Source organism: Oncorhynchus tshawytscha, linkage group LG08 (assembly GCF_018296145.1).
Source record: "Oncorhynchus tshawytscha isolate Ot180627B linkage group LG08, Otsh_v2.0, whole genome shotgun sequence".
NCBI lineage: Eukaryota > Metazoa > Chordata > Actinopteri > Salmoniformes > Salmonidae > Oncorhynchus > Oncorhynchus tshawytscha.
This window is the reverse complement of record NC_056436.1, coordinates 54,566,852-54,592,196: the sequence shown is the minus strand read 5'-3', so window position 1 is coordinate 54,592,196 and position 25,345 is coordinate 54,566,852. Positions and strand designations below refer to the sequence as shown.

General features: G+C 41.3%; 1 protein-coding gene across 1 annotated transcript in view; it reads right to left on the bottom strand.

Moving 5' to 3' along the window:
• The window catches only part of mgat4b (alpha-1,3-mannosyl-glycoprotein 4-beta-N-acetylglucosaminyltransferase B), a 215,967-nt gene extending 190,866 nt beyond the window's left edge, over positions 1-25,101 (bottom strand). The window contains exon 1 of the mRNA XM_024429481.2: positions 24,821-25,101. Within this exon, the coding sequence (XP_024285249.1) occupies positions 24,821-24,917 (97 nt within the window). The 5' untranslated portion in view covers positions 24,918-25,101. The remainder of the gene's footprint in view (positions 1-24,820) is intronic.
• Between the last annotated feature and the right edge of the window lie 244 nt (positions 25,102-25,345).

Sequence of the window (25,345 nt, the reverse complement as noted above, 5' to 3'; positions counted from 1 at the left end):
TGTGGAAAGACTTGACGATTGCTGTCCCTAATCTAATTTAAGAGCTTGACAAAATCCACAAGGAAGAATGAGAGAAAGTTGTTCATTTTCAATCAATTTTGCTCCACTTTGTCATTATGGGGTAAATCTATTTAATACATTTTGAATTTAGGCTGTAACAACAAAATGTGGAATAAGTCAAGGGGTATGAATAATTTCTCAAATTTCTTCTGTATTTATTCTGCCATTTTAATTTGCCTTCATGAGTGCCAACAGTGCTCTAGTTGGTGCTTGGAGATGAGGGAGGGGATGCCATTGAGTGTCAGTGACCGGAAGGAACACACATTTTCCAGAAAGACACCCAGGAGACAGGCTACGGTGTCCTGCACAGGACTGTTTATATTTGTATTTATTAAGGATCCCCATTAGCCAATGCTCTTCCTGGGGTCCAGCAACAGGCTCTCCATCTACTAGACCTTTAGGTCTGAAGGAGAGCGATAGAGAGAGTGAGGAGACAGACGTATCACATGCTATCCCATGCAGTCACATGCTGTCCTCCTGACATCTCTGGCAGCAAGCTGTAGTGTGACACGCACACACAGCTGGCACTGGCAGTGTCATGGGCCACACACTGGACACCTCGTGCTTCAATGAGATACCTGCACTTACAGGACTATGACTCAATGACCCACACAAACATACTCACACTGTCATAACCCAATATAGTAGAGAGATTATTTCACCAAACCACACACAAATAGGCTCACTTCATCATTACACATTGCAAATTAGCATACTGCTTCACAGACACGAAAGTTCCCAATGACAAGTTTTGCAGACAAACGCGTGTCCTGAAATTGTTCACACAAGAGTTTGTCCTTCTGTGTGCTTTTTATGTGTGTAGGAGTGCACGCACACGCATAGATATTATTATTCATATGGATATCAACCGTGTGTGTGTTGCATAATATGGCCTTTGGCCACGTTCCAGCTCGCATAATGAGAGACAAACACAGCAGACCAGATGATGTGCGACATTGTGGCTAAATTAGGAGGGACAAGTCGGTTTATGCCTTGGGAGCTGTGCCCCCCTACCCACTTATGACTATAAAGAAACCATTTTAAACCATTTTTTTTTTCTTTAACCAGGCAAGTCAGATATTCTTATTTTCAATGACTGCCTGGGAACAGTGGGTTAACTGCCTGTTCAGGGTCAGAACGACAGATTTGTACCTTGTCAGCTCGGGGGTTTGAACTCGCAACCTTCCGGTTATTAGTCCAACGCTCTAACCACTAGGCTAACAAAAATGTTACATCAACGTTGCAGCAATTAACAAATCATTAAAACTTTGGGGCAAGAGAGCGTGACTCGATTCTTTACTCCTTTATTTCTTTAGCTAGATCTCGCACCACCAAATTACCTCATGACACACTTCAAGGAATTCATATGTCTCCTGAGCACCGGATGTGTCATCCGAGTGAGTTGGATGTTCCCAGACTCAAGATATTACACTTCACTGAGAATGTGGTACAGATGCTGCAAGTAAGTGCTGCTCATCAAAGACTGGCTGGTGTAAAAGGCAGCTAGGAGATAGACAACATGCACCATCAATCAGGTTGCAGCAGTCGTTTCTCACCTTGTTGCTTTTTCGAATCAGCAAAATGTACCCATCTGCTGCAGTCAACCTTGCATCAAATGCTATCTTTTTCAAAATGTACCCATCTGCTGCAGTCAACCTTGCATCAAATGCTATCTTTTTCCTGCTTATAAATTGCAGCTCTGGGGTGAAGCTAGGATCTGCTTCTCCCTCCCAAATCCTAACCTTAACAGGGGGAAATGCAAAATCGACCCAAGGCCTACTCTAGCTTGATTCACTATCCTGACCGCTATACTCTTATTTCGTTTCACTTCACCTCATTGTGAATCCATGTAGGGAAACACAATGTTAGCTCACAAGAGCATGACAGTCAGACAAGGCTTACTCTGCACAGTGCAAGTTTAAAGACGAAGCCATGAAATTAGTCATTGACGTAAAGTCACATGGTATTCTATTCCAGCTACCCGCAGGCACAAAATTCCATAACACCGCTTAGTCCATGAGGTTGTAAGTTACATGGTAACTTATGTGTGCCCTTGCAAGAGGTGATACGGTCTGCAAGGTGTCAACAAAACATCTTTCTGTTTTGCCATGGTTGCTATGGTTTTTCTTAAAAAGCCCCCACCAGAGGGCAGGCCCCTATATCAACATCATTCCAGTCATATAGCAGAAATGCACATTTAGGTTCCACCTCCAAAGAATGACGCAGGCTGCTAATACATATTCATAATTTGGAGGTGGAAACAATGTGGTGATTTCCACCTGGAGTGGAGAAATAACAACAAGTAGGGCACTGACAGCTGTGAGTATAGCTAGCTAGCATCCTAACATTATCTAGCTTGACAATGTTATCTGTTGTAGCGAAAATGTATTCAAAAGATCAGCCAGCTGGGTGTGTCTGGTTCTAGAGCTGGATTTCTCAGAAGAAGTTAGGGAAAACTTCACCACAGATGGATAGGGGAAACAAGTCGGCATATCTTTGACTTTGCCACTGATTGTTACCTCCAAAGTTTTGGGCATTTTGCATAAATTGCGGAATCTGCCATAGAAATAGAGAGAATAAGATGAAGCTCCGGTAATATGGATAGCCGAATGATTAAACGGTTTTGGACTAGAGACGTGTTTTTCTACAGTGTAATGGACATGATGCAACGTTTGGTAGGCTGCCGGCTGACTATTCGGCTGCACTACAGCAACACCAAGTCAGCCTGTGCTCATGCTATGGTTCTCACAGCTAGGGGGAAGTGAAATGGTTACGATGATCTTGTTCATGGTAAATGCCGCAAATGATATATAAACACCCCGAGCGCATCGGACACTAAATGAAACACTAATACAAATGTATCAGCCCAAAATAGATAAACAAGACCTGTGATTTCTAGCTGCACCAATCAAAGCAGTGGAGCGTGGTCAAACACATTCATCTTAGGGCAACGAGGGGTACGGGGTTCCAAAATGCAATCATATCATATGCAATTTTACCATTTATGAAATTGTCATACGTTTTTCTTTTTATACAGCCTAGCTCGAATAAGTGAAATTTGACAAATTATCCAACGGATTTGGATAATTTGCTGGTAAAAAAAGTGGAGTTGCAAAAATGCAAGTTTACAACCATAATTTGAATTTGCTCCATGGCTCAGACAGCCAAGTGTAGGCTATCGCTCAGCTCAGTCGCGACTCCCGAAGAGGAAGAACTGGAGATGTATAAACAACGCCACGCTGGTAGATTTTAACATTCAAATAAAACCCAGTCCGGTAAGAAACACAGACTGAAAAGTATTAGCACATCATAGCATAGGGGAAATGCACAGCACTGGCACAGAAAATATCAGAAGTTATAATTTCCGATTTCCCACTTCAACCCTAAATAGATCATACTTTGACTAAAACGAATACTTGACTTAAATTGTTGTGCATCGTCGTTGGTATGCCACGAGTGTTATCTTTCTGGTGAAAAAAAGTGAATTTCTGTTTGTGGGCAATTGACTTCTTTATGCATTGAGTGGTTTATTGTTTCCTTGGTACAGTCTTCTGTATAAGTCATTGTTTTACCATTGTGTCCCTGTTGAAAAAAGGATATTTTACCTCAAGGGTTTTTTATCCCATACAAAATCTTTTTATGAAATATTTAAATAAAATGGTTTATTTATTGGCGCCCCGGGGAGCAGACGGTAGGGGTTTGGGGTTAGGTTAGGAGGCTCAAGTTAATAAAACATCCGCTTCCCAGTCTCCTATTGTCGTACTGACGTTCCTCAATTGTTGTGAAACGGCCGACACAGGCCACTTCACTGATGAATAAGTAACCATGTTCTTTAACATGTCTGAAGTTTTGGTTCGGCTTGAAGGCTCAGCGTTTTTCAGGGGAAAAAAAGACACACCAAGGGTGTAGGAGCTTGGGGGACAGAGGAGAAATGTCCCCACAATGATAGAAGTAGGTCAAATGGACCCCACCAAAAAAAAAAAAAATCTGCAAGACTTATTTTGAAAAACGAGTCATCAGATTCGTTGAGGGACTGTTGTTTTGAAAAGAGCTCCGTCACTTCCCCCGCCCACATGACTGCATTGTTCTCACTCTAGGTTGTTACAAGCAGTGTGTGATTGTGAGAAAAAAGCACTGTGCCGCACACCACCATCATTACTCGCCACACCAGGTAAAGTAATTGCTGTTGGCAATAGAGGTTGAAAAGGGAGTGAAAATTCATTTCTGTGCAGTCATTTTAGTTCAAAGGCACTGACCGTAGTCCTAAATCGCTCTGGATAAAAGCGTATTATAAATTACCTAAATGTAGATCGATTAAGGCTGCAGGATGAGGACAGAGACCCCAGCAGAATGGTCTGCTCAGCACAGCAGAAAACTACCCTACTGCTGAGCACTGCGCACATACATTTTTTTATGTTCATGGTGTAAATTGTAAAAACTTAAGCAGCAGTGCTTCACCTCAGATGGCACGGGTTTAGTTAAATACGCTAACGACTGGGCTTAATGGTAAAGTTGTTGGGAGTAGAGCAGCAGTAGCCTACTGACGTAGGTCGGCATCTGAGGTAGCCAAGTAACTGGCTACAACTGGAGTGAGGCGCAAGATTGAGCAGATGGAAGGCAGGGGGGAAAATACTTTTTTTTTTAAATAGCTTTATATGAAGTAAACTATATTTGGCCTAGCTTACACAGTTGTTTTTATTAAATGCTCCACAAAACATATTTACATCCCAAAAAACTCAGTTTATTACTAATCCTATACTGCCCGTTCCTGTGGACTGTTGATCCTGTCCCGAACTTGATACTAGAACTTCCCTCCCATTCCTGACAGAATCCCACAGGAGTCCTGTTCCCCTGTCAACTTGTAGTTGGCAGCAAAGTAATTTTAAAGTAGTAAGTATGAATGTGAATAAACATTGATTTGTTACAATGAATGTGAGCAACTATAAGCTTTCTCCTGGCCAGAAGCTAGTTAGCTTTACAGTAGTCATTTTTAGCGCTGTCAGGTTTTTATCTAACTAGCTGGCTGTGTGAAAAACTGATAGTCAATGTTCTGAAGCCAAGAATACTTGCTAGCTACAGAATGACTTGCACAATCACTGCCTTAGTCTTCATCATAGGGTCGGCAAGTTAGCAATGGATGTGCCACTAGTAAAAAAATAAAAATACAAAAATGAAGAGTACATTAGTTTTTTTCAAAGGAGTGCAAGTAAGGTTCTTAGCAACTGCCCGCAATGCCACGCCCCTTTTGCCCTCAGAACAGCCTCAGTTCGTAGGGGTATGGACTCTACAAGGTGTCAAAAGCGTTACACAGTGATGCTTCCCATAGTTGTGTCAAGTTGGCTGGATGTCCTTTGGGTGGTGGACCATTCTTGATACACACAGGAAACTGTTGAGCGTGAAAAACCCTGCAGCGTTGTAGTTCTTGACACCAACCGTTGCGCCTGGCACCTACGACCATACCCCATTCAAAGGCACTTAAATCTTTTGTCTTGCCCATTCCCCTCTGAATGGCATATATACAATACATGTCTCAATTGTCTGAAGGCTTAAAAATCCTTCTTTAACCTGTCTCCTCCACTTCATCTACACTGATTGAAGTGAGTTTAAGTGACATCAATATGGGTACATAACTGTCACCTGGGTTCACCTGTTCATTCTTTCTTATACTCTTATACTACTTTTTGTATACTCTGTGTATATTTAAGTGATACTGCCCTGGAAGCTGGTGTTGAGGAGATAATGGCACGGGTGTTGTTCGTTGAGGGCTGGCAAACCGTGCCAATATATCCTCATCAATCTACACATTATACCCCATAATGACAAAAGAAACACCGTTTTTTGAAATTTTAGCAAATGTATTAAAAATACAAAACAAATACCTTATTTACATAAGCATTCAGGCCCTTCACGATGAGACTCAAAATTGAGTTCAGGGGCTTCTTGTTTCCATTGATCATCCTTGAGATGTTTCTACAACTTGATTGGAGTCCACCTGTGGTAAATGTAATTGATTGGACATGGTTTGGAAAGGCACACACATGTCTACATAAAAAGGTCCCACAGTTGACAGTGCAATGTCAGAGCAAAAACCAGGCCAATAGGTGGTCAAAGGAATTGTCCGTAGAGCTCCGAGACAGGATTGTGTTGAGGCAGAGATCTGGGGTAAGGTACCAAAAAATGTCTGCAGCATTGAAAGTCCCCAAGAACACAATGGCCTCCATCATCCTTAAATGGAAGATCTTTGGAACCACCAAGACTCTTCCTAGAGCTGGCCTCCCGGCCAAACTGAGCAATCATAGGAGAAGGGCCTTGGTCGGGGAGGTGACCAAGAATCCAATGGTCACTCTGACAGAGCTCCAGAGTTGCTCTGTGGAGATGGGAGAACCTTCCAGAATGACAACAATCTCTGCAGCTCTCCACCAAATCAGGCCTTTATGGTAGAGTGGCCAGACGGAAGCCACTCCTCAGTAAAAGGCACATGACAGCCCACTTGGAGTTTGCCAAAAAGACACCTAAAGAATTCTCAGACCATGATAAATAAGATTCTCTGGTCAGATGAAACCAAGATTGAACTCTTTGGCCTGAATGCCAAGCCTCACGTCTGGAGGAAACCTGGCACCGCTCATCACCTGGCCAATACCATCCTTTCGGTGAAGCATGGTGGTAGCAGAACCATGCTGATGTTTATCAGTAGCAGGGACTGGGAGACGAGCCAGGATTGAGGGATAGATAAATGGAGCAAAGTACAAAGAGAGATCCTTGATGAAAAACCTGCTCCAGAGCACACAGGACATCAGACTGGGGCAAAGGTTCACCTTTCGACAGGACAACGACCCTAAGCAAACAGCCAAGACAATGCAGGAGTGGCTTCGGGACAAGTCTCTGAATGTCATTGATTTGCCTAGCCAGAGCCCAGACTTGAACCCAATTGAACATCTCTGGAAAATAGATTGAGAGGTTGAGAGGATCTGCAGAGAAGAATGAGAGAAACTCCCCAAATGCAGGTGTGCCAAGCTTGTAGCATCATACCCAAGAAGTCTCGAGGCTGTAATATCTCTGCAAAAAAGGTACTTCAACAAAGTACTGAATAAAGGGTCTGAATACTTATGTGATAGTTTATTTTTTATTTTTTAAATCAAAACCCATTTTTGCTTTGTCATTATGGGGTAGTGTGTAGATTGATGAATAAGGGAAAAAGGATTTAATCAATTTTAGAATAAGGCTGTAATGTAACAAAAAGGTGGAAAAGTTGAAAAGGGCCTGAATACTTCCTGTATGCACTGTATACTGAACAAACATAAACGCAACATGTAAAGTTTGGGTCCGATGTTTCATGAGCTGAAATAAAAAGATCCCAGAAATGTTCCATATACACAAAAAAACGTATTTACATCCCTGTTAGTGAGCATTTTTCCTTTGCCAAGATAGTCCATCCACCTGACAAGTGTGGCATATCAAGAAGCTAATTAAACAGCATGATCATTACACAGGTGCACATTGTACTGGGGACAACAAAAGGCCACTCTAAAATGTGCAGTTTTGTCCCACAACAATGCCACAAATGTCTCAAGTTTTGACGGAGTGTGTGATTTGCACGCTCACTGCAGGAATGTCCATGTGTGTTCCGTGTATAAAGACTTTGTTTGGTGCTATCGTGATCATGGTAGGAGAGTGACAAGCATGAACAGAGACGGGCACAGACACAGAGCCACAGAGAGAGACAGAGAGAGACAGAGAGAGACAGAGAGAGACAGAGACAGAGAGAGAGAGACAGAGAGAGAGGCCACAAACCACAAACCAACAGGTAAGATAGTGAAAAGTGCCTAGAACTTCATGCAGGAGAGAAGCAGCCATGATTATATTTTATTTTTGATAGTTGTGGAGATGGATTCATTTCAGTTTTAACTTTCATGCCTACTTTAAAAAAAATGTATTATTAAAACAGTTCAACTGTGTATGTTGCTGGTTATTACAGTATACTAACTGTACGTTAAGTTTCAAACCATACAGTATGTAGAGCAACAGTATGTAGAGCAGCAGTAGTAACAACCTGACAAAGGAGAAGTGAGACAAACACTATGCTAATTAAATCCTACAATAGCTGAGAGTACAACATGCTTGTTAATTGAATATATCCACTTTAACAGTCACACTGGTATTCAGTACAGTGTGAATGGCAATGTCCTTAAGACTCATTGGACTGTACTAGGTTAATGCCCCTCTACAAGGTTCCCCTAAACATTGTAAATTAGCCAATTTGGAAATTAAGATTTGTATGCATCCTTTACTTAGAGGTCACAAGAAATTAGCATTTAAAACCCGTTTTTCAACAACAAACATCCAGGGGCATACTCCCGGTCCGGAGAGACAGGTTGACAAGTCCAGTATCAATGTTTAAACTGTTCCCTATTCAATTCCTGAATATCTTGGCAGTATTATGTCAATGTTTAACAACAATCTGATCAAGTCATTAATGGGGAGAATCATCTTAGCCGGCAACATATTCCAGTGGCTGTATCATGCATTACTCATTATTTATAATGATCTCATTCATAGGAGTCACCATTGTACATTTAAAAAAAACATGACAGGGAAAACTATGCCCAGCTAACATTCTACTCAGGTACATCAGCTGAACAATTCATTTTCAAAATGAAGAGCTTATCATGCTAATCTCTTCTCTCAAAACGCTAAATCAAGTATACTAAATTGTAAGGTTAATTTATGAATACATTTTCTCAAGCTTAAGTTGTTGAGAGTAGAGAATGAACTGACCCAAGTTCTAGACCAGCGTTTCCCAAACTCGGTCTTCGGGACCCTGAGGGGTGAACATTTTTGTTTCTTGCCCCAACATTATTAGTTGATTATTTGAGTTCGGGAAACCCTGGTCTAGTGATCCTTTGTGTTCATCTGTGCACCATTAAGCACAATAGTAGGGCCTTAGGTGACGCAACAAACAATTGACGCATGTGATCATTCTTAAAAAATAAAACTTTTGCAAACAATTCAGTTCACTACATGTCAAAATACATAAAATAATTTGAAAACAATGTGTCAATTGCAAAATTGCAATACTGTACATTATATTTACGCGATATGAGCCCAAATTTAAAGCAAGTGCCATACTAAGAATGTTACATTCTTTTAGTGAAATCCGCAGAATCGGTGTGCTCAAATTTCCTCTTAGCAGAAGGTATTATTCTATCTACCAGAGTAAGATCGATGTAAAATTGTATTACCATGAAGTATGGGAAAGTCCTGAGGGTGTTTGACAGTCATCAGACATCCTTGAACTGAAATATCAAGCAAAACATTTATTTCAGCTCTGTCATTCAAATGTTTCAGAGACATACAAAAAAAAACTAGCAGGTTACAAAGTAGAGCTTCGTAGCGAAGTTTTGACCAATGGGTTGTCAGGGATTGGTCTAATTCACATTCTGACACCCCCGTTTCCATGACGAGCGCTAGCTTCCTAGCTGTGTGGGACTGCTTGATGCTGTTCGCTGGAGGCAACGAGCCGAGCGAGAGGCACCACTGTGCATCATTGGCTGTATTGTGCCAATGGCGATTTTTGTGATTGATGGTTATATTCTTTCAAGTAAAAACGACAATTCAGTTGCTACAACCCTACAAAATCGATAAAGACGTAGCTAACTACCAGTGAATTGAAAATGTGTCCCATCTATCTTTCTGTGCAGCTTTCTAGCAGGCAGCTCACTCTATTTATTTAAACTTAATTTAATTAGGCAAATTAGGCAAAAAAAAATCTTATTTACAATGACGGCCTAGGAACAGTGGGTTAATTGCCTTTTTCAGGGGCAGAACGACAGAGTTTTACCTTGTCAGCTCGGGGATTCGATCTAGCAACCTTCTGGGTGCTGGCCCAACGTTCTAACTACTAGGCTACCTGCCACCCCTCTTCTTAGCCTAAGCTCATTTCTTTCTGGAAACAGTGCAGTTCATCCTCCCATCACCAGAGTAACTCATCAACACCAAAAAGGAACAGTACAATGTAACCAACTCAGGTGTAGGCCTACCTTAGAAGTAAGCTATGTTATTAGACTAGTAGACTTCTTGTGTTACAGTTCAGACTTTGTTAGAAGTGTGTGTCTGTGTCGGGCTGTGTGTGATATGGTGTGTGTGCTGTGAGCGTGTGGGGATGCTGAGAAGTGTGTGTGTGTGTGTACGCGCGCACACGGTTGGGCATATTATTTGTCAGTCTAGGCCTAATACAACCTCACTGTGATATACACAGCCTAACAGATACTAAATTGGTAAATAGTAACCTTGCTTTTTGTTCATGATTATGTAATCGCAATTATATGTACTCTGTTACCAGCCCTGGTGTGTGTATAGGTGCACAAGCTGCACCTTACTAAGCGTAAACTCACAGTTGTGTATAAAACAGCAATGTATATTAAAAGCGCAAACCAGATGGGATGATGTATCGCTGCATGCTGGTTAAGTGTGCCTTGAATTCTAAATGAATTAGACAGTGTCAACAGCAAAGCACCCGCACACCACCTCCTCCATGCTTCAGGGTGTGAACCACACATGTGGAGATCATCCGTTCACTTACGCTGCGTCTCACAAAGACATGGCGGTTGGAACCAACAATCTCAAATTTGGACTCATCAGCCCAAAGGACAGATTTCCACCGGTTTAATGTCATTTGCTCGTGTTTCTTGGCCCAAGCAAGTCTCTTCTTATTATTGGAATCCTTTAGTAGTGGTTTCTTTGCAGCAATTCAACCATGAAGGCCTGATTCACGCAGTCTCCTCTGAACAGTTGATGTTGAGATATATCTTTTACTTGAACTCTGTGAAGCATTTATTTGGGCTGCAATCCGAGTTGCAATTACCGCTAATTAACTTATCCTCTGCAGCAGAGGTAACTCTGGGTCTTCCTTTCCTGTGTCGGTCCTCATGAGAGCCAGTTTCATCATAGCACTTGATGGTTTTTGCGACTGCAGTTGAAGAAACTTTCAAAGTTCTTGAAATGTTCCACATTGACTGACCTTCATGTATTAAAGTAATGATGGACTGTTGTTTCTCTTTGCTTATTTGAGCTGTTCTTGCCATAATTAATTTTTATTAATTGGGGGGGGGGTCCTTGGAGGGCTGGCGGTTGGGAGATTGGGCCGGTGGCTGGTTCGGGTCCCCATTATTTTTTACCTTGTGGGACATCTGTCGTTGACCCTAGGTGCGTCTATTTGTTGCTCTGGATGGAAGTCTATTAGATGACTAATGTGATTGCACTACCATTCAAAAGTTTGGTGACACTTAGAAATGTTCTTCTTTTTGAAAGAAAAGCACATTTTTGGTCCATTAAAATAACATCAAATTGATCAGAAGTACAGTGTAGACATTGTTAATGTTGTAAATGACTATTGTAGCTGGAAATGGCAGATTTTTCATGGAATATCTACATAGGCGTACAGAGGGCCCTTATCAGCAACCATCACTCCTGTGTTACAATGGCACATTGTGTTAGCTAATCCAAGTTTATCATTTTAAAAGGCCAATTGATCATTAGAAAACGTCAACAGTGAAGAGGCGACTCCTGGATGATGGCCTTCTAGGCAGAGTTCCACTGTCCAATGTCTGTGTTCTTTTGCCCATCTTAATCTTTTTATTAGCCAGACTGAGATATGGCTTTTTCTTTGCAACTCCACCTAGAAGACCAGCATCCCGGAGTCGCCTCTTCACTGTTGATGTTGAGACTGGTGTTTTGTGGGTACTATTTAATGAAGCTGCCAGTTGAGGACTTGTGAGGCATCCGTTTCTGAAACTAGACACACTAATGTACTTGTCCTCTTGCTCAGTTGTGCACCGGGGCCTCCCACTCTTTATATTCTGGTTAGGGCCAGTTTGCACTGTTCTGTGAAGGGAGTAGTACACAGCATTGTACGAGATCTTCAGTTTCTTGGCAATTTCTCGCATGGAAGTTTCAGACTAAGTTTCTGGCAAGTTTCAGAAGAAAGTTCTATGTTTCTGGCCATTTTGAACCTGTATTCGAAACCACAAATGCTGATGCTCCAGATACACAACTAGTCTAAAGGCGCCAGTTATATTGCTTTTTTAAATCAGAACAACAGTTTTCAGCTGTGCTAACATAATTGCAAAAGGGTTTTCTAATGATCAATCAGCCTTCTAAAATTATAAACTTGGATTAGCTAACACAACCTGCCATTGGAGCACAGGAGTGATGGTTGCTGATAATGGGCCTCTGCACGCCTATGTAGATATTCCATTAAAAAGCAGCCATTTCCTGCTACAATAGTCACAACATTAACACTGTATTTCTGATCAATTTGATATTATTGTAATGGACAAAGAAAATCTGCTTTTCTTTAAAAAACAAGGATATTTCTAAGTGACCCCAAACTTTTGAAAGGTAGTGTAGTTGTTGAGCGGCTTCACTGCAAGTGTATTGTATGTTTGAAACATTCAATAAAACATTCATACACATTTTTTATAATAATAAATATTACCACCTTACATTAAACTAATGGGCTTAACATGCTGTATTTTTTGGTTTGTACAGACAAATTAGCATATTAACTATCTAATTTGCATACAATATAAAAAATTGTATTCTAATTTCATAGAGCATGAAGATTTGTTAATGACCACACTACTTTAAATTATTGATCTTAAATTACTGTAATTGTATATTGTACTGCCAAATTTGCATATTAAGAGCCCAATTTGCATAATATAGAATTGTCATTCCAGAAATACAATTATATTTGAATCATCTCGGTGTTCTACGTCAACCCTGAGAATTTCATAACAATATGACTACCCTATCTTGAGTTATTGGACAAAAAGTATTGAATTTAAGAATAAAGACAGGTGATTTGGTGCCTTTTGGACAAGGTATTAACATTGAAAAAGGTCAAAATAAGTTGCGGACAGGTCAATCACTTGAAAATAAGATCTAAGCAATAGTAAGTCCTATCCTCATGAAATAAGAGTTTTTGGTTTTCCTAAGAAGCCTCTCTATAACATGAAACACAAAGTATAACACCAAAACCAAAGTTTAATTTTGTCCCCAAACAGGGAATCCATTTCAGATGACAGCTGTCTAATTGTTAAATTACCTTGATGCATTGCCACAAATTAGACACAGTTTAGTGCACAAAAGCTCAGTAAATATAATCTGTTAAATGCACAGAGGAAACAACCCCTTTCCTCTTACCTGATCCCCCTCCTTACTGCACTACATGCAGTAAACACACCCATGGGGCATGCTTTTATGACTAGTGCCATGACAATGGCCAAAAGCGTCAGACTTTGTGCACGTAGAGGGCCACCCACCCCCAAGGCCAGGGTAATTGTCAAGGTTACCACTGCAGTTTGCACGCAAGCAAGGGGTTGGGTACATGGAAGGCTGACACACACAGGCCTTTGTGCCTTTTGACAGAGAAAAGCAACATAGTGTGGCAGAGGAGATGGTGGCACCTAAAAACAGCACTTCCTGTCTTAGTCTTTCACATCAACTATGACCAGGGGGGAAAGAACTGAGAACATAGGCAAAAATCTGACCAACTCCACCACAAAATTACACCAAGAGCCCAAAACACAACATAATTCAGAGTAGAGGTCGACCAATTAATCGGAATGGCCGTTTTCAAGTTTTCATAACAATCGGAAATCGGTATTTTACACCTTTATTTAATCTTTATTTAACTAGGCAAGTCAGTTAAGAACGCATTCTTATTTTCAACGACTGCCTAGGAACGGTGGGTTAACTGTCTTGTTCAGGGGCAGAATGACAGATGTTTTACCTTGTCAGCTCAGGGATTCAATCTTGCAACCTTACAGTTACCTAGTCCAACGCTCTAACCACCTGCCTCATTGCATTCCACGAGGAGCCTGCCTGTTACGCGAATGCAGTAAGCCAAGGTAAGTTGCTAGCTAGCATTAAACTTATTTTATAAAAAACAAATCAATTAATCATAATCACTAGTTAACTACACACGGTTGATGATATTACTAGGTAATCTAGCGTGTCCTGCCTTGCATATAATCGATGCGGTGCGTATCGTTGCTCCAATGTGTACCTAACCATAAACATCAATGCCTTTCTTAAAATCAATACACAGAAGTATATATTTTTAAACCTGCATATTAACCTAAAAGAAATCCAGGTTAGCAGGCAATATTAACCAGGTGAAATTGTCACTTCTCTTGCGTTCATTGCACGCAGAGTCAGTGTATATGCAACAGTTTTGGCCATTGAAGGTTGTGCAATGTAACAGCAATATTTAGACTTATGGATGCCACCCGTTAGATAAAATACGTAACGGTTCCGTATTTCACTGAAAGAATAAACGTCTTGTTTTCGAGATGATAGTTTCCGGATTCGACCATATTAATGACCTAAGGCTCGTATTTCTGTGTGTTATCATGTTATAACTAAGTTTATGATTTGATAGAGCAGTCTGAGCGATGGTAGGCACCAGCAGGCTCGTAAGCATTCATTCAAACAGCACTTTCGGGCGTTTACCTGTTTATGACTTCAAGCCTATCAACTCCCGAGATTAGGCTGGTGTAACCAATGTGAAATGGCTAGCTAGTTAGCGGGGTGCGCACTATTAGCGTTTCAAACTTCACTCGCTCTGAGACTTGGAGTGGTTGTTCCCCTTGCTCTGCATGGGTAACGCTGCTTCGAGGGTGTCTGATGTCGATGTGTTCCTGGTTCGAGCCCAGGTAGGAGCGAGGAGAGGGATGGAAGGTATACTGTTACACTGGCAATACTAGTGCCTATAAGAACATCCAATAGTCAAAGGTTAATGAAATACAAATGGTATAGAGAGAAATAGTCCTATAATTCCTATAATAACTACAACCTAAAACTTCTTACTTGGGAATATTGAAGACTCATGTTAAAAGGAACCACCAGCTTTCATATGTTCTCATGTTCTGAGCAAGGAACATAAACGTTAGCTTTCTTACATGGCACATATTGCACATTTACTTTCATGTCCAACACTTTGTTTTTGCTTTATTTAAATCAAATTGAACATGTTTCATTATTTATTTGAGGCTAAATTGATTTTGATGTATTATATTAAGTTAAAATAAGTGTTCAGTCAGTATTGTTGTAATTGTCATTATTACAAATAAATAAATACAAATCGGCCAATTAATCGGTATCAACTTTTTTGGTCCTCCAATAATCGGTATCGGCATTGAAAAATCATAATCGGTCGACCTCTAATTCAGAGACTCTAACCTTCTTCCAAGTCAAGACAGTAGGATCTACAACTCATGGGACATCAATATTCACAGTCAAACTTGCTCAAAACAATACATTGAAAGCCAAAGCCTGTGAGAGGTGCTCTGATAAAAACGACTAAGTGTGAATTTTAGCACGCTCACTTCAGGAATTCAATGATGTGTGGACTGACATGATAATGATACTACCCAGCCATTATACACACACATTTTGAAAACATTTCCCTTCCACTCCCCTTGTCTGGTTCTCTGATGTGGGCAGGCTGTGAGTTAGGGGCAGGGCTTGGCAGGGGTATGCAGGTTGTCCAACTGCTGCCAAATAGATCCTTGCCAGCTTTGTCAGTAAATAATGCCACTTATGCCAGTATGTGTGGCAAGCCAAAAGACAGACTCACCAACTGCTGTGTGATACCAACCCCTGACCATCCTGACATCCAGCTTGGTGTGTTTGTGTGAATGACAGACAATTACAGGCAGTTAGGAAGGTCATGCAAAGACGTTCATTTACAGACCATACGATTCTATGTCTAAATAAAGCCATAAACACACAAGACTAACCTTCATGCGACTGACCAAACAGTCACCCACATTCCCTAGACTGTGTATAGAGAAAACAGTGGGAACACAAAAGCCTACTTGTCCTGTGTTTGGTCTCTTTGGAGACTCAGGTTTCCCAATAGCGATGGAACTTTGGTTTGCATGTGGTTTTAAAGATGCATCTTTCCTACAACCAGCTGAAGATGTAACAAGTGTTTCCCAAAACGCCACGCAGAGAAAACAGTCGCTAAGTGTGTCGTTGGGAGTACGTGCCGATACTGATAGGATCGAAAGAAAGGCATCGCTGCTCTCGGATCAGCTTTCTCAATTCACATCTTACCTTAGAACATTAGAATTATTTCACAATACTGACGATGGATCAGCTCCTAGAGCAATATTACCACCTACGGCTGCAAATATTGAGGCGGCTTATTCTAATACTTACCCAGTAAAAATTTACTAAATCACTGATTTTGCACATGTTAGGCTGCACATCATGAAATACATTTAGTGTAAAAAACACAGTGGTGGGCTGTCGGGGCCAGCAAGGCCTTCTCTGCTGGCCTAAACATCATCAGAATATATATATATTTTTTTTAAATATATTTTCCCACAAATATGTATTAAATTATTCCCCAGAGTAAGAGTTATACTCTTCATTTAATAGCTTTCCTCTTGGTTGCACTGCTTCCAGCCCCAGGTTGAGATTTGGAGGGCTGGTCTTTATGTTAGATCTTTTATCCAATCATATTCAGCCATCATGTGTTGGCAGGGGTCTAAAATCTGCCCTCAGGCCTTCAGAATCAACAGTGCGGGCGCTTGTAGCTTAAAGTGAATGGAAATTAAAATTTTGTGTCAACCAATCAGCTTTAGAGTTGGCTATTGTACGCCTGCTGGCTGGCTCCAGTGTTACACAGGAGCCAGCTAGCAGGCGTAGTGCGTGCACGTCTTTTGATTGGATTACCAATATTGAGAGGCAGGTCCTATATGGGCAGGTCTATGCAGAATCTCAGAACTAGGAAACTGAATTTGATAAACAAATTAATTTGCGTACTACTAAGCTGTTTTTTCAACCCACAATGGCGGAAGGAGAAGATATCATTTTGGTCGAGGATATAATTATAACGCCATTCTCAAGACAAACTTTTCAAGAAAAGTTAAAGGGTTTCAAAAAAGGAAAGGGTTTCATTCGCCACTTTCAAAGTTCCAACTACGAGCGCTATCAATGGCTCACAGGCTCCGAGAAGCACTGCAAACTGTAAAAATGTCAATTTCAAGGTGACGCAACGCCTGGTTATACTGCGTTTCTGTCTAAATGTATAGTGTCTAGAGCCATGGTACCATAATGATGGTAATAAGAGGTGGATTAATTCAGGTGGGACTGTGTAGGACTTCACTGAAGGCCCAGGCCCCAGGCCCCAGGCCCATGGCACGCTACTGAAAAAACACATTAGGATCAGCTGCTCTTTCCATGACGTAGACTGACCAGGTGAAAGCTATTATTTCTTATTGATGTCACTTGTTAAATCCACTTCAAATCAGCGTAGATGAAGGAGAGGAGACAGGTTAAAGGAGTTATAAGCCTTGAGACAACTGAGAAGTGGATTATGTACCATTCAGAGGGTGGATGGGCAAGACAAAATATTTAAGTGCCTTTGAACACGGTATGGTAGTAGGTGCCAGGCGCATCGGTTTGTGTCAAAAACTGCAACGCTGTTGGGTTTTTCACGCTCAACAGTTTCCCGTGTGTATCAAGAATGGTCCACAACCCGAAGGACATCCAGCCAACTTCACACAACTGTGGGAAGCATTGGAATCAACAAGAGCCAGCATCCCTGTGGAACGCATTCGACACCTTGTAGAGTCCATGCCCTGACGAATTGAGGCTGTTCTGAGGGCAAACAGAGGTGAAACTCAATATTAGGAAGGTGTTCCTTATGGTTTTGTACCCTGTGTATATTGAGACAAAATTAGACAGTAGCCTAAGTAGCAAAATTGTATTTATTAAATCATGAAATGTCAATATGATTGAAATAGGCCTATAGCCAGCCTACTGTTTATATTTTAATGCAGGCATCTCAGTTTTAATTTGAAGCATGTTTTTTTATACATTGCTTGTTTGTATCAATTGCAAAGACATGAGCAACTTTGTATTTGTAGTAAATTTTTGTTATGGAATTAATCGGCTGTCACAGGGAAACAGAAACCATGTTTAGCATAGATCTTCTGTGTATAAATTGACATGGGAGGGCAAAAATAAAGCATCAAACGACACACCTCGTTTGTTCTCCGAGTAGTCTGTGGCAATCTGTAAATAACAAGCATTTTAAGTGCAATGTTAATAGCGATGGTTTTGGGATACAGCTCAGCTCCTACGAAGGTTCTAACGATGAACTTTAGCCTTAAAGATGCTTTTGGGAAACCATGCCCAGAGTGGTTGAGACCAGCTGGAAAAAGAACTGACCTGGTCACTAGCCTGGTTAGCCAATAGCCATCCTCTCACCCCCGCATTTATTTTTCCATCTACAACTCTTTCCACACTGTATTTATTTACAAATGAAACTACCATGGACTCATTTGCGTGTTCACCTTAACATCCCACACCAAAGAACAATGCCTCGTCCTCCTCCATAACAGGTGTTTCAGATTCTCCCTTTTCATTCCATCATTCTTTTTCTCCAAAGGACTTCAAGCACATGAAACCATGGTGAATACTTGAAACCAGGTAGACTTTTGTGTTGTATCAAAGGCATGTAAATGTGTTAATGATTACAACATTAGGACACTTCCAAAAGCGACAACCACTAAGGCTCTTACTGTTGCCGTCTGTTTGTTTTTTTCCTCCCCATTTAAGACTTCTTCATTTGGAAGCTTGCTTACACACAACCAAAGAGAGAGAAAGTTATGTTGCTATCTGTTTTCCAGGTTACCCAGTTTCCCAAAAGAAAACCCCCATCTCTCCCTGCTGGCAGTGTTTGTGCACACACACACACACACACACACACACACACACACACACACACACACTCTTATCTAGGCATGGACTCTGTGTGGGACCTCTAAGGGCAGTGGGAGACTATAAGTGTCTCCTCAGATGTACAGAGCGACATGATATCTGACCTTCAGCTTCCCACTGGACAGAGAGAAAGAAAGAGGGACAATGATTCCCATTGCTCTCGGAATCACCCCTCCTCATCTGTGTGCACTTAAGAGTGGACAAAGGCAAGTGTACACTTGATAGCGGCGTGGATGACACAGAGCACACATTATACGTGCACTTACAGCTTGGAAAACGACACTAAACTTTATAAGACCAGTCTCTGTTTTCTAAATCACTCAATTTGGAGACCAAATTAGATTAGGCTATACAAAACCACAACAAAAGTAAAACAAGAGCACGGGACTGCAAGGAAGTCTAACAGGCAGCGAACAGTTCTTGTGTGTGTGTGTGTGTTACTTGAGGACATGACTGGGCATGTGAGCCTGAGCCCCGGTAGTCTGTGTGTGTGTGTGTGTGTGAGAGAGCTGGACATGAGTCACCAAGAAACTACTGTATGGGCTGTATGCCCACTTTGATTTTGTGCTCATGTGTGTGGCCTGGAGTGGGTATGTGTGTATCTTATGTATCTTGTGAGTGTGTGTGTGGTGGCCCAGCAGTGACAAACCAACTTTCACATCTCCCAAGAGTCACCGTGCTCCAGGGAATTCCGTGAGCCAAGTAGCATCAGACAGAAAGCCACTGAGGAACTAAACAGGGAATTGGTGTTTGAAAAAGAAAAGAAAACAAAAGATCCTCCAGAATTTTCTGGGGAGAGATGTCTGTTCATAAGAATAAATGTAGATCTACCTAACTTGTTTTATAAGGAGAGAAGCCCTTGACTTCATCTTGAGTCATTCGACCACTTTCCCTAATTTGTTCATACACGCTCTCCTGTGAGATCGATCTACCAACTGATTCATGCATTTATTTATCAATAATCATTTCTTATTCAATCCCTTCATTGCTTGGGAACATTGACCTATCTAACACTGTTGATATTAAATTGGCATCTGCTGAGTGGCAAGGTGCAGTGTTATTCGGCCATCTCAGATAGATTGAAACAGCCCTCAGACCCCATTGGAATAAATGTATCAAACAAGCTTCTGCAATCACGTTTAGCTGTTTGCTTGACTGAATTAATTTGCTAGAGTGCTGGCTGGCTCAGAGGGGCACATCAAGGAATACTGACACACACACACGAGCAATCTCTCCCTGTTTCGCTCCCGAGGTAATTGCCATCAGTCTGAGAGTCAATATCGAAGACACACACACTCCAGTCAACTGCACATGACAGTAGACAGGATGCACAAGCCAGAAACAAGGCCTTCAAGAGGAAACTGGTAATAATAATGATGATGATGATGACACTGAGGAGAGAATGAGGATGATGTCTTGGCAGGAGATAGCGGGGGGGGTTACAGAGAGGAGCCGCAGTTACTCAACAATTAAGTCAGAATAGGAGGTATGATCTCAGTCTTAATAAGCTACAGTGCGCACAACCCCTCCCCACCTTCCTTGGTAATCATAGAGTTGTTGGACTATACATGTAATTATTGTGATATGATGCAGTGAATGTGTTGGAGTTTATTGATTTCAGAATAAAGCTTTCTTCACATTAGTCTATGCTTTAGTCTCTGAACCTAATGTATCCTCTCTGTAGCACAACCTAAACATAGCCATCAGGAAAGTGGAAAGACCCAAGGATAAATTGCCAAACTGTGATATTTGGACTGGTATTATTAGATAATATTTTAGGGGGTGGATCAGCTTCAACGTTGCAAATAGATTGCGGCTTCTGTCAAGTTTGGACACATCTACTCATTCAAGGGTTTTTATTTGTACTATTTTCTATATTGTAGAATAATAGTGAAGACAACAAAACTATTAAATAAAAAATATGGAATCATGTAGTAACCAAAAAAATGGTTAAACAAATTAAAATATATTTGAGATTTTTCAAAGTAGCCACCCTTTGCCTTGTATTGTCTCCAAACTTTTGACTGGGGCGAAGGTTCACCTTCCAACAGAACAACGACCCTAAGCACACAGCCAAGACAACGCTAGAGTGGCTTAGGGACAAGTCTCTGAATGTCCTTGAGTGGCCCAGACAGAGCCCAGACTTGAAACCGATCGAACATCTCTGGGGAGACCTGAAGATAGCTGTGCAGCTTAAGGTGCTTCAACAAAGGTCAGTCCTTTGTCCCTAAGCCACTCTAGCGTTGTCTTGGCTGTGTGCTTAGGGTGTTTAGGCTCAGGGTCTATTTTCGTAAAGGGTCTGAATACTTATGTAAATGTCATATTTAAATTTCCAAAAATGTCCAAAAAACTGTTTTTGCAGTGTCATTATGGGGTATTGTGTTGATTGATGGGGGAAAAAACTATTTAATCAATTTTAGAATAAGGCTGTAACGTAACAACATTTTGAAAAAGTGAAGGGGTCTGAATACTTTCCAAATGCACTGTAACTCACCACACTTTTTCAATCACAAAAACACACACCCCATCTTCCATCACAACCACACTCCCCCCACACTGTGCCTTCTATGTCCTCTGTTTGCTGTGTTTTTATCTCTATCATGTTGATTCCTCCCTAATTACGAGCTTTTCAGTACTTTTGTGTTCCAGTTCCTTATATTTGAAGATGTATTATTTCAATAATTTCTTCTTCTGCTATAAATAGAAAGTCCAATACATATTATTTTACAACATTCCCTATCTTGAATGGTATAGTGTATTTACAGTTGTATTTGATTGTTTTCCTTTTTTTGTTATTACAATCCCCACCATGGATAGTATTGGGTGTTCCATTATTTTGACTCCTCTATGGGAACTTTGTAATATTTAGAATAGTCATGGAGCAGTCTCGGAACAGTCGGTTATCAATGTACAGTTTATCGACTATGAGAGCTACACATTTCCCTTTTAGTCTTCACTTTGAAGAGTGGGTACAGAACTTTGCGCCATTCTGCAATTTCCTTTGGGAACTGATAACTATTTTCGTGCCAGCAAGTCTTTTGCCCAGGCTTTTAACCATTATTTTATCCTTAAAAGAATGCAAAATCGAGTTTGATTTTGGTTGATGGTATCGCCTGGGATCTGTAACGCTTTAACCAGGAAATCTTTCACCACACTCTGAATCTTAACCCTCATTAACTTTAATACCGGTAAAAAGTACCAGATTTTCTCGCATAAATCGAGTCTGTATTTCAGGTAAGGCTTCTCTCAGAAACATGTTCTCTTTTTTAAGTTCATTAACATCCATTTAAATAGTATTGACAGTACCTTTTAGCTTGTTTGTTTCTTTCTCAATTGTCGCGGCTTTTTCGTCACTCATTTCGAGGCTTGCCTTCAACTCCTTTACATCTTTACTGACGAGTTCAAGTATGCCCAATTTACCATTTATCTACTTTAGTAAGTGGGTTTCTACACTTACCATTCCAGGTGGTGAAAAGCATAAATCATCTGTGTCAGACGAGGAGTCTCGTTTTCTTTTGGGGAATTGGTTCTCCATGCTGTTTTGGTGTTGATTGTGCTGGTCAATAAATGTCTCTAGCCTTATAATTTGTTTTGTGTTGTTATCCAGATTTAAGCTTATTGCCCACGAGTATGTGAAGTGCTAATATTTGGTCAGATTTACAGATGTTTAATATTATGTTTTTATCTTGAGGCATTCTGCGCCGCTGTCGTCAGTCCGCCATTGATCCTCCTATCTGTGGCATTTGTTAAGGTAAATGTGCAGTGTGTCCAAAAACATTTCCCAAGGCATGTGTTTGATATGCAAACATTAAAAGCTACAATATGCAACTTTTTGGGAGACCTGACCAAATTCACATAGAAAGGTGAGTTATAGATCTATCATTCTCGCTGAAAGAAAGTCTAAGGATGTTCTATGTGTGCCATTTCTATGATTCCCGTTCTGAAGTTTATTTTTTTCATATTTTACTTTCGGTTTTGAACACCATCTTCAAATAGATGAATATACAATGTGTTTGGTTATGGAATATATATTTCGCAAGAGGTTTAGATGGTACAATGACTCTCTACACAATGACTGCTTGTTTGTCACAAACTGAAATTAGGCAAACTATTAGAATATCTGCAACCAGGAAATGGCGGAGCGATTTCTGCATAATGCATCTTTAATCTTCATGTGCAGTGTCCTATCAGAATGAAAACAATGAAGACACATCCAGAGGGGCGGCAGGTAACCTAGTGGTTAGAGCGTTGGACTAGAAACCGAAAGGTTGCGAGATCGAATCCCTGAGCTGACAAGATAAAAATCTGCTGTTCTGCCCCTGAACAAGGCAGTTAACCCACTGTTCCTAGGCAGTCATTGAAAATAAGAATTTGTTCTTAACTGACTTGCCTTGTTAAATAAAGTTTTTTTTTAAGCTTGGGGGCACACCCAACACAGTGAAGGTGCACTTTCATTGTGGTGCTCATCGTTTGTATTGGCTCCTGAGAAGAAGGGTCTGCAGGTTTTTTAAAGGGTCGATACGATCTGTGTGAAACGAACTAGAAATAGGCATGAGTCATCACCCTATCAAGTTTCTCTGAAATTTGGCACCAATGTCCAGGGAATTTGGCAGCTGCATCATAATAAGGACAACCGACTGAATTCCAGATCTACTGTAGTAATCGACTGGGAATTTTTCCTCACAACTTTTGATTTTATTTTATTACATTTGTGTAGCCAATGTGAAATGGCTAGCTAGTTAGCGGAGGTGCGCGCTAGTGGCGTTTCAATCGGTGACGTCACTTGCCCTGAGACCTTGAAGTAGTGGTTCCCCTTGCTCTGCAAGGGCCGCGGCATTTGTGGAGCGATGGGTAACGATGCTTTGAGGGTGACTGTTGACGTGTGCAGAGCGTCCCTGGTTTGCACCCAGGTCGGGGCGAGGGGACGGACGTAAAGTCTATACTGTTACATTTGCATGATTTGTTTGAATCATTAATCATGCATTGGAGTTTCCAACAACATTGTGAGAGGCAGAGGCTTGAAAAGTCCCTCTTTATACATATAGAGACTGAATCAAGTGACTTCTGTGCCGAATTGGGTGACTAATTACCACTAAAAAGGAATATTTCAATAGTTCTGATTTTATTTGTGATATCCTCCCAGTGTTTATGCAACACTTGGCATGAACCAAATGGGAGTGAGTGCAAGGCTCCCAACACTATTGGGGCTTGATGAAAGACCTGTGTGTGAACTGTCAATACATACTGTACACCAGAGAGCACTTGGAGGGATTATTGGCAAAAGATAAGATCGGTCAAAAGACCAATTAGTGGCAAAAGATCAGAATTGGGCTGCCCTGTCAGCTGGGAAGCTTGTGTAAACAGCAGCCTAGGAACTAACACGTCTGCTGGCCCAGCAACTTCACATGTTCAAACCAGGGGGACAGATCCATCCCTAGCCTACATGCACTGGCACCTGAAGCTTGAGGATACATTTTTGCAAGTTCCTCACAAACATTGTATCAGCATTCATAATCTACAGCTGCTTTGTTTCAATATTGCTGCTAGAGATGCGCACTTTGAGCAATCATCTGATTCATAATGTCAACGCTATGTTCATACAGAGGAAAATATACCAAAATTACCCTGTCCGTGCAGGCTGAGGAATACAAAGACGCATGTCTTAAAATTATGTATTTATCAACAATCTGTTCAATGTAGGAAAATGTTGCAAAATAAAACGGATGACAAAGGTATAGAGGGGTCTAACTGATGCCACCCGGTGAAAACAGACTATTCCTCATGGTCGATGGATAACAGGAAATTGAAATGTCAAAACACCAACACCAGAATCTTATTTCCAAACACAGCTACGCGATATCAGACCGATATCTGGTGTAGTTCGTCTCCAACAGCAGACGAAATCTATCAAATCGCCTCAACACGCCCCCTGCCTCGTGGTGTGATATAGCAGCTACTTTACCTTTGGAGTTGCTGAATGCAGTGTACCAGGAGAGCGAAATGAGTCCGCATAGACCGAACAATACGACCGTTAGGAAGGTGCCATTTCGGAGCCTCATCTCCGGATCCCCGGGCTCATGTCCGAACTTGAGTGCGGGGTATCTGGGCTCTCTCAGCTCGTTTGCTGCACTTACAGTATAGAAATGCCTCTTCACGCCTGGCAGTCAGAGCGGAGGCTGAGTTTGTTATTGCGCGGCGCTCTGCTCTCGGGTTGACTACTCATTTGCACAAGCAGGGAGTGCTTGGGGAGGAGTTGCCAGAAAGGGGGGTTCTCTCTCTCCCATCCTTCTGGAGTCAGTGCGGACGGAGTGGTTATGAGGCATGCCATGTAGTGTTGCGACTCTGCTAGTGGGCGTTGAAAAATGTGAGGCAGCAGTTCCAGGTTTACTTTCACATCCGTTCATGAATTTTCATATTTCGCTCATGAATTGAATGTCATATGTGCCGAGGTAGCCGACAATTGCTTCTCCATATTCGGATGACGGGG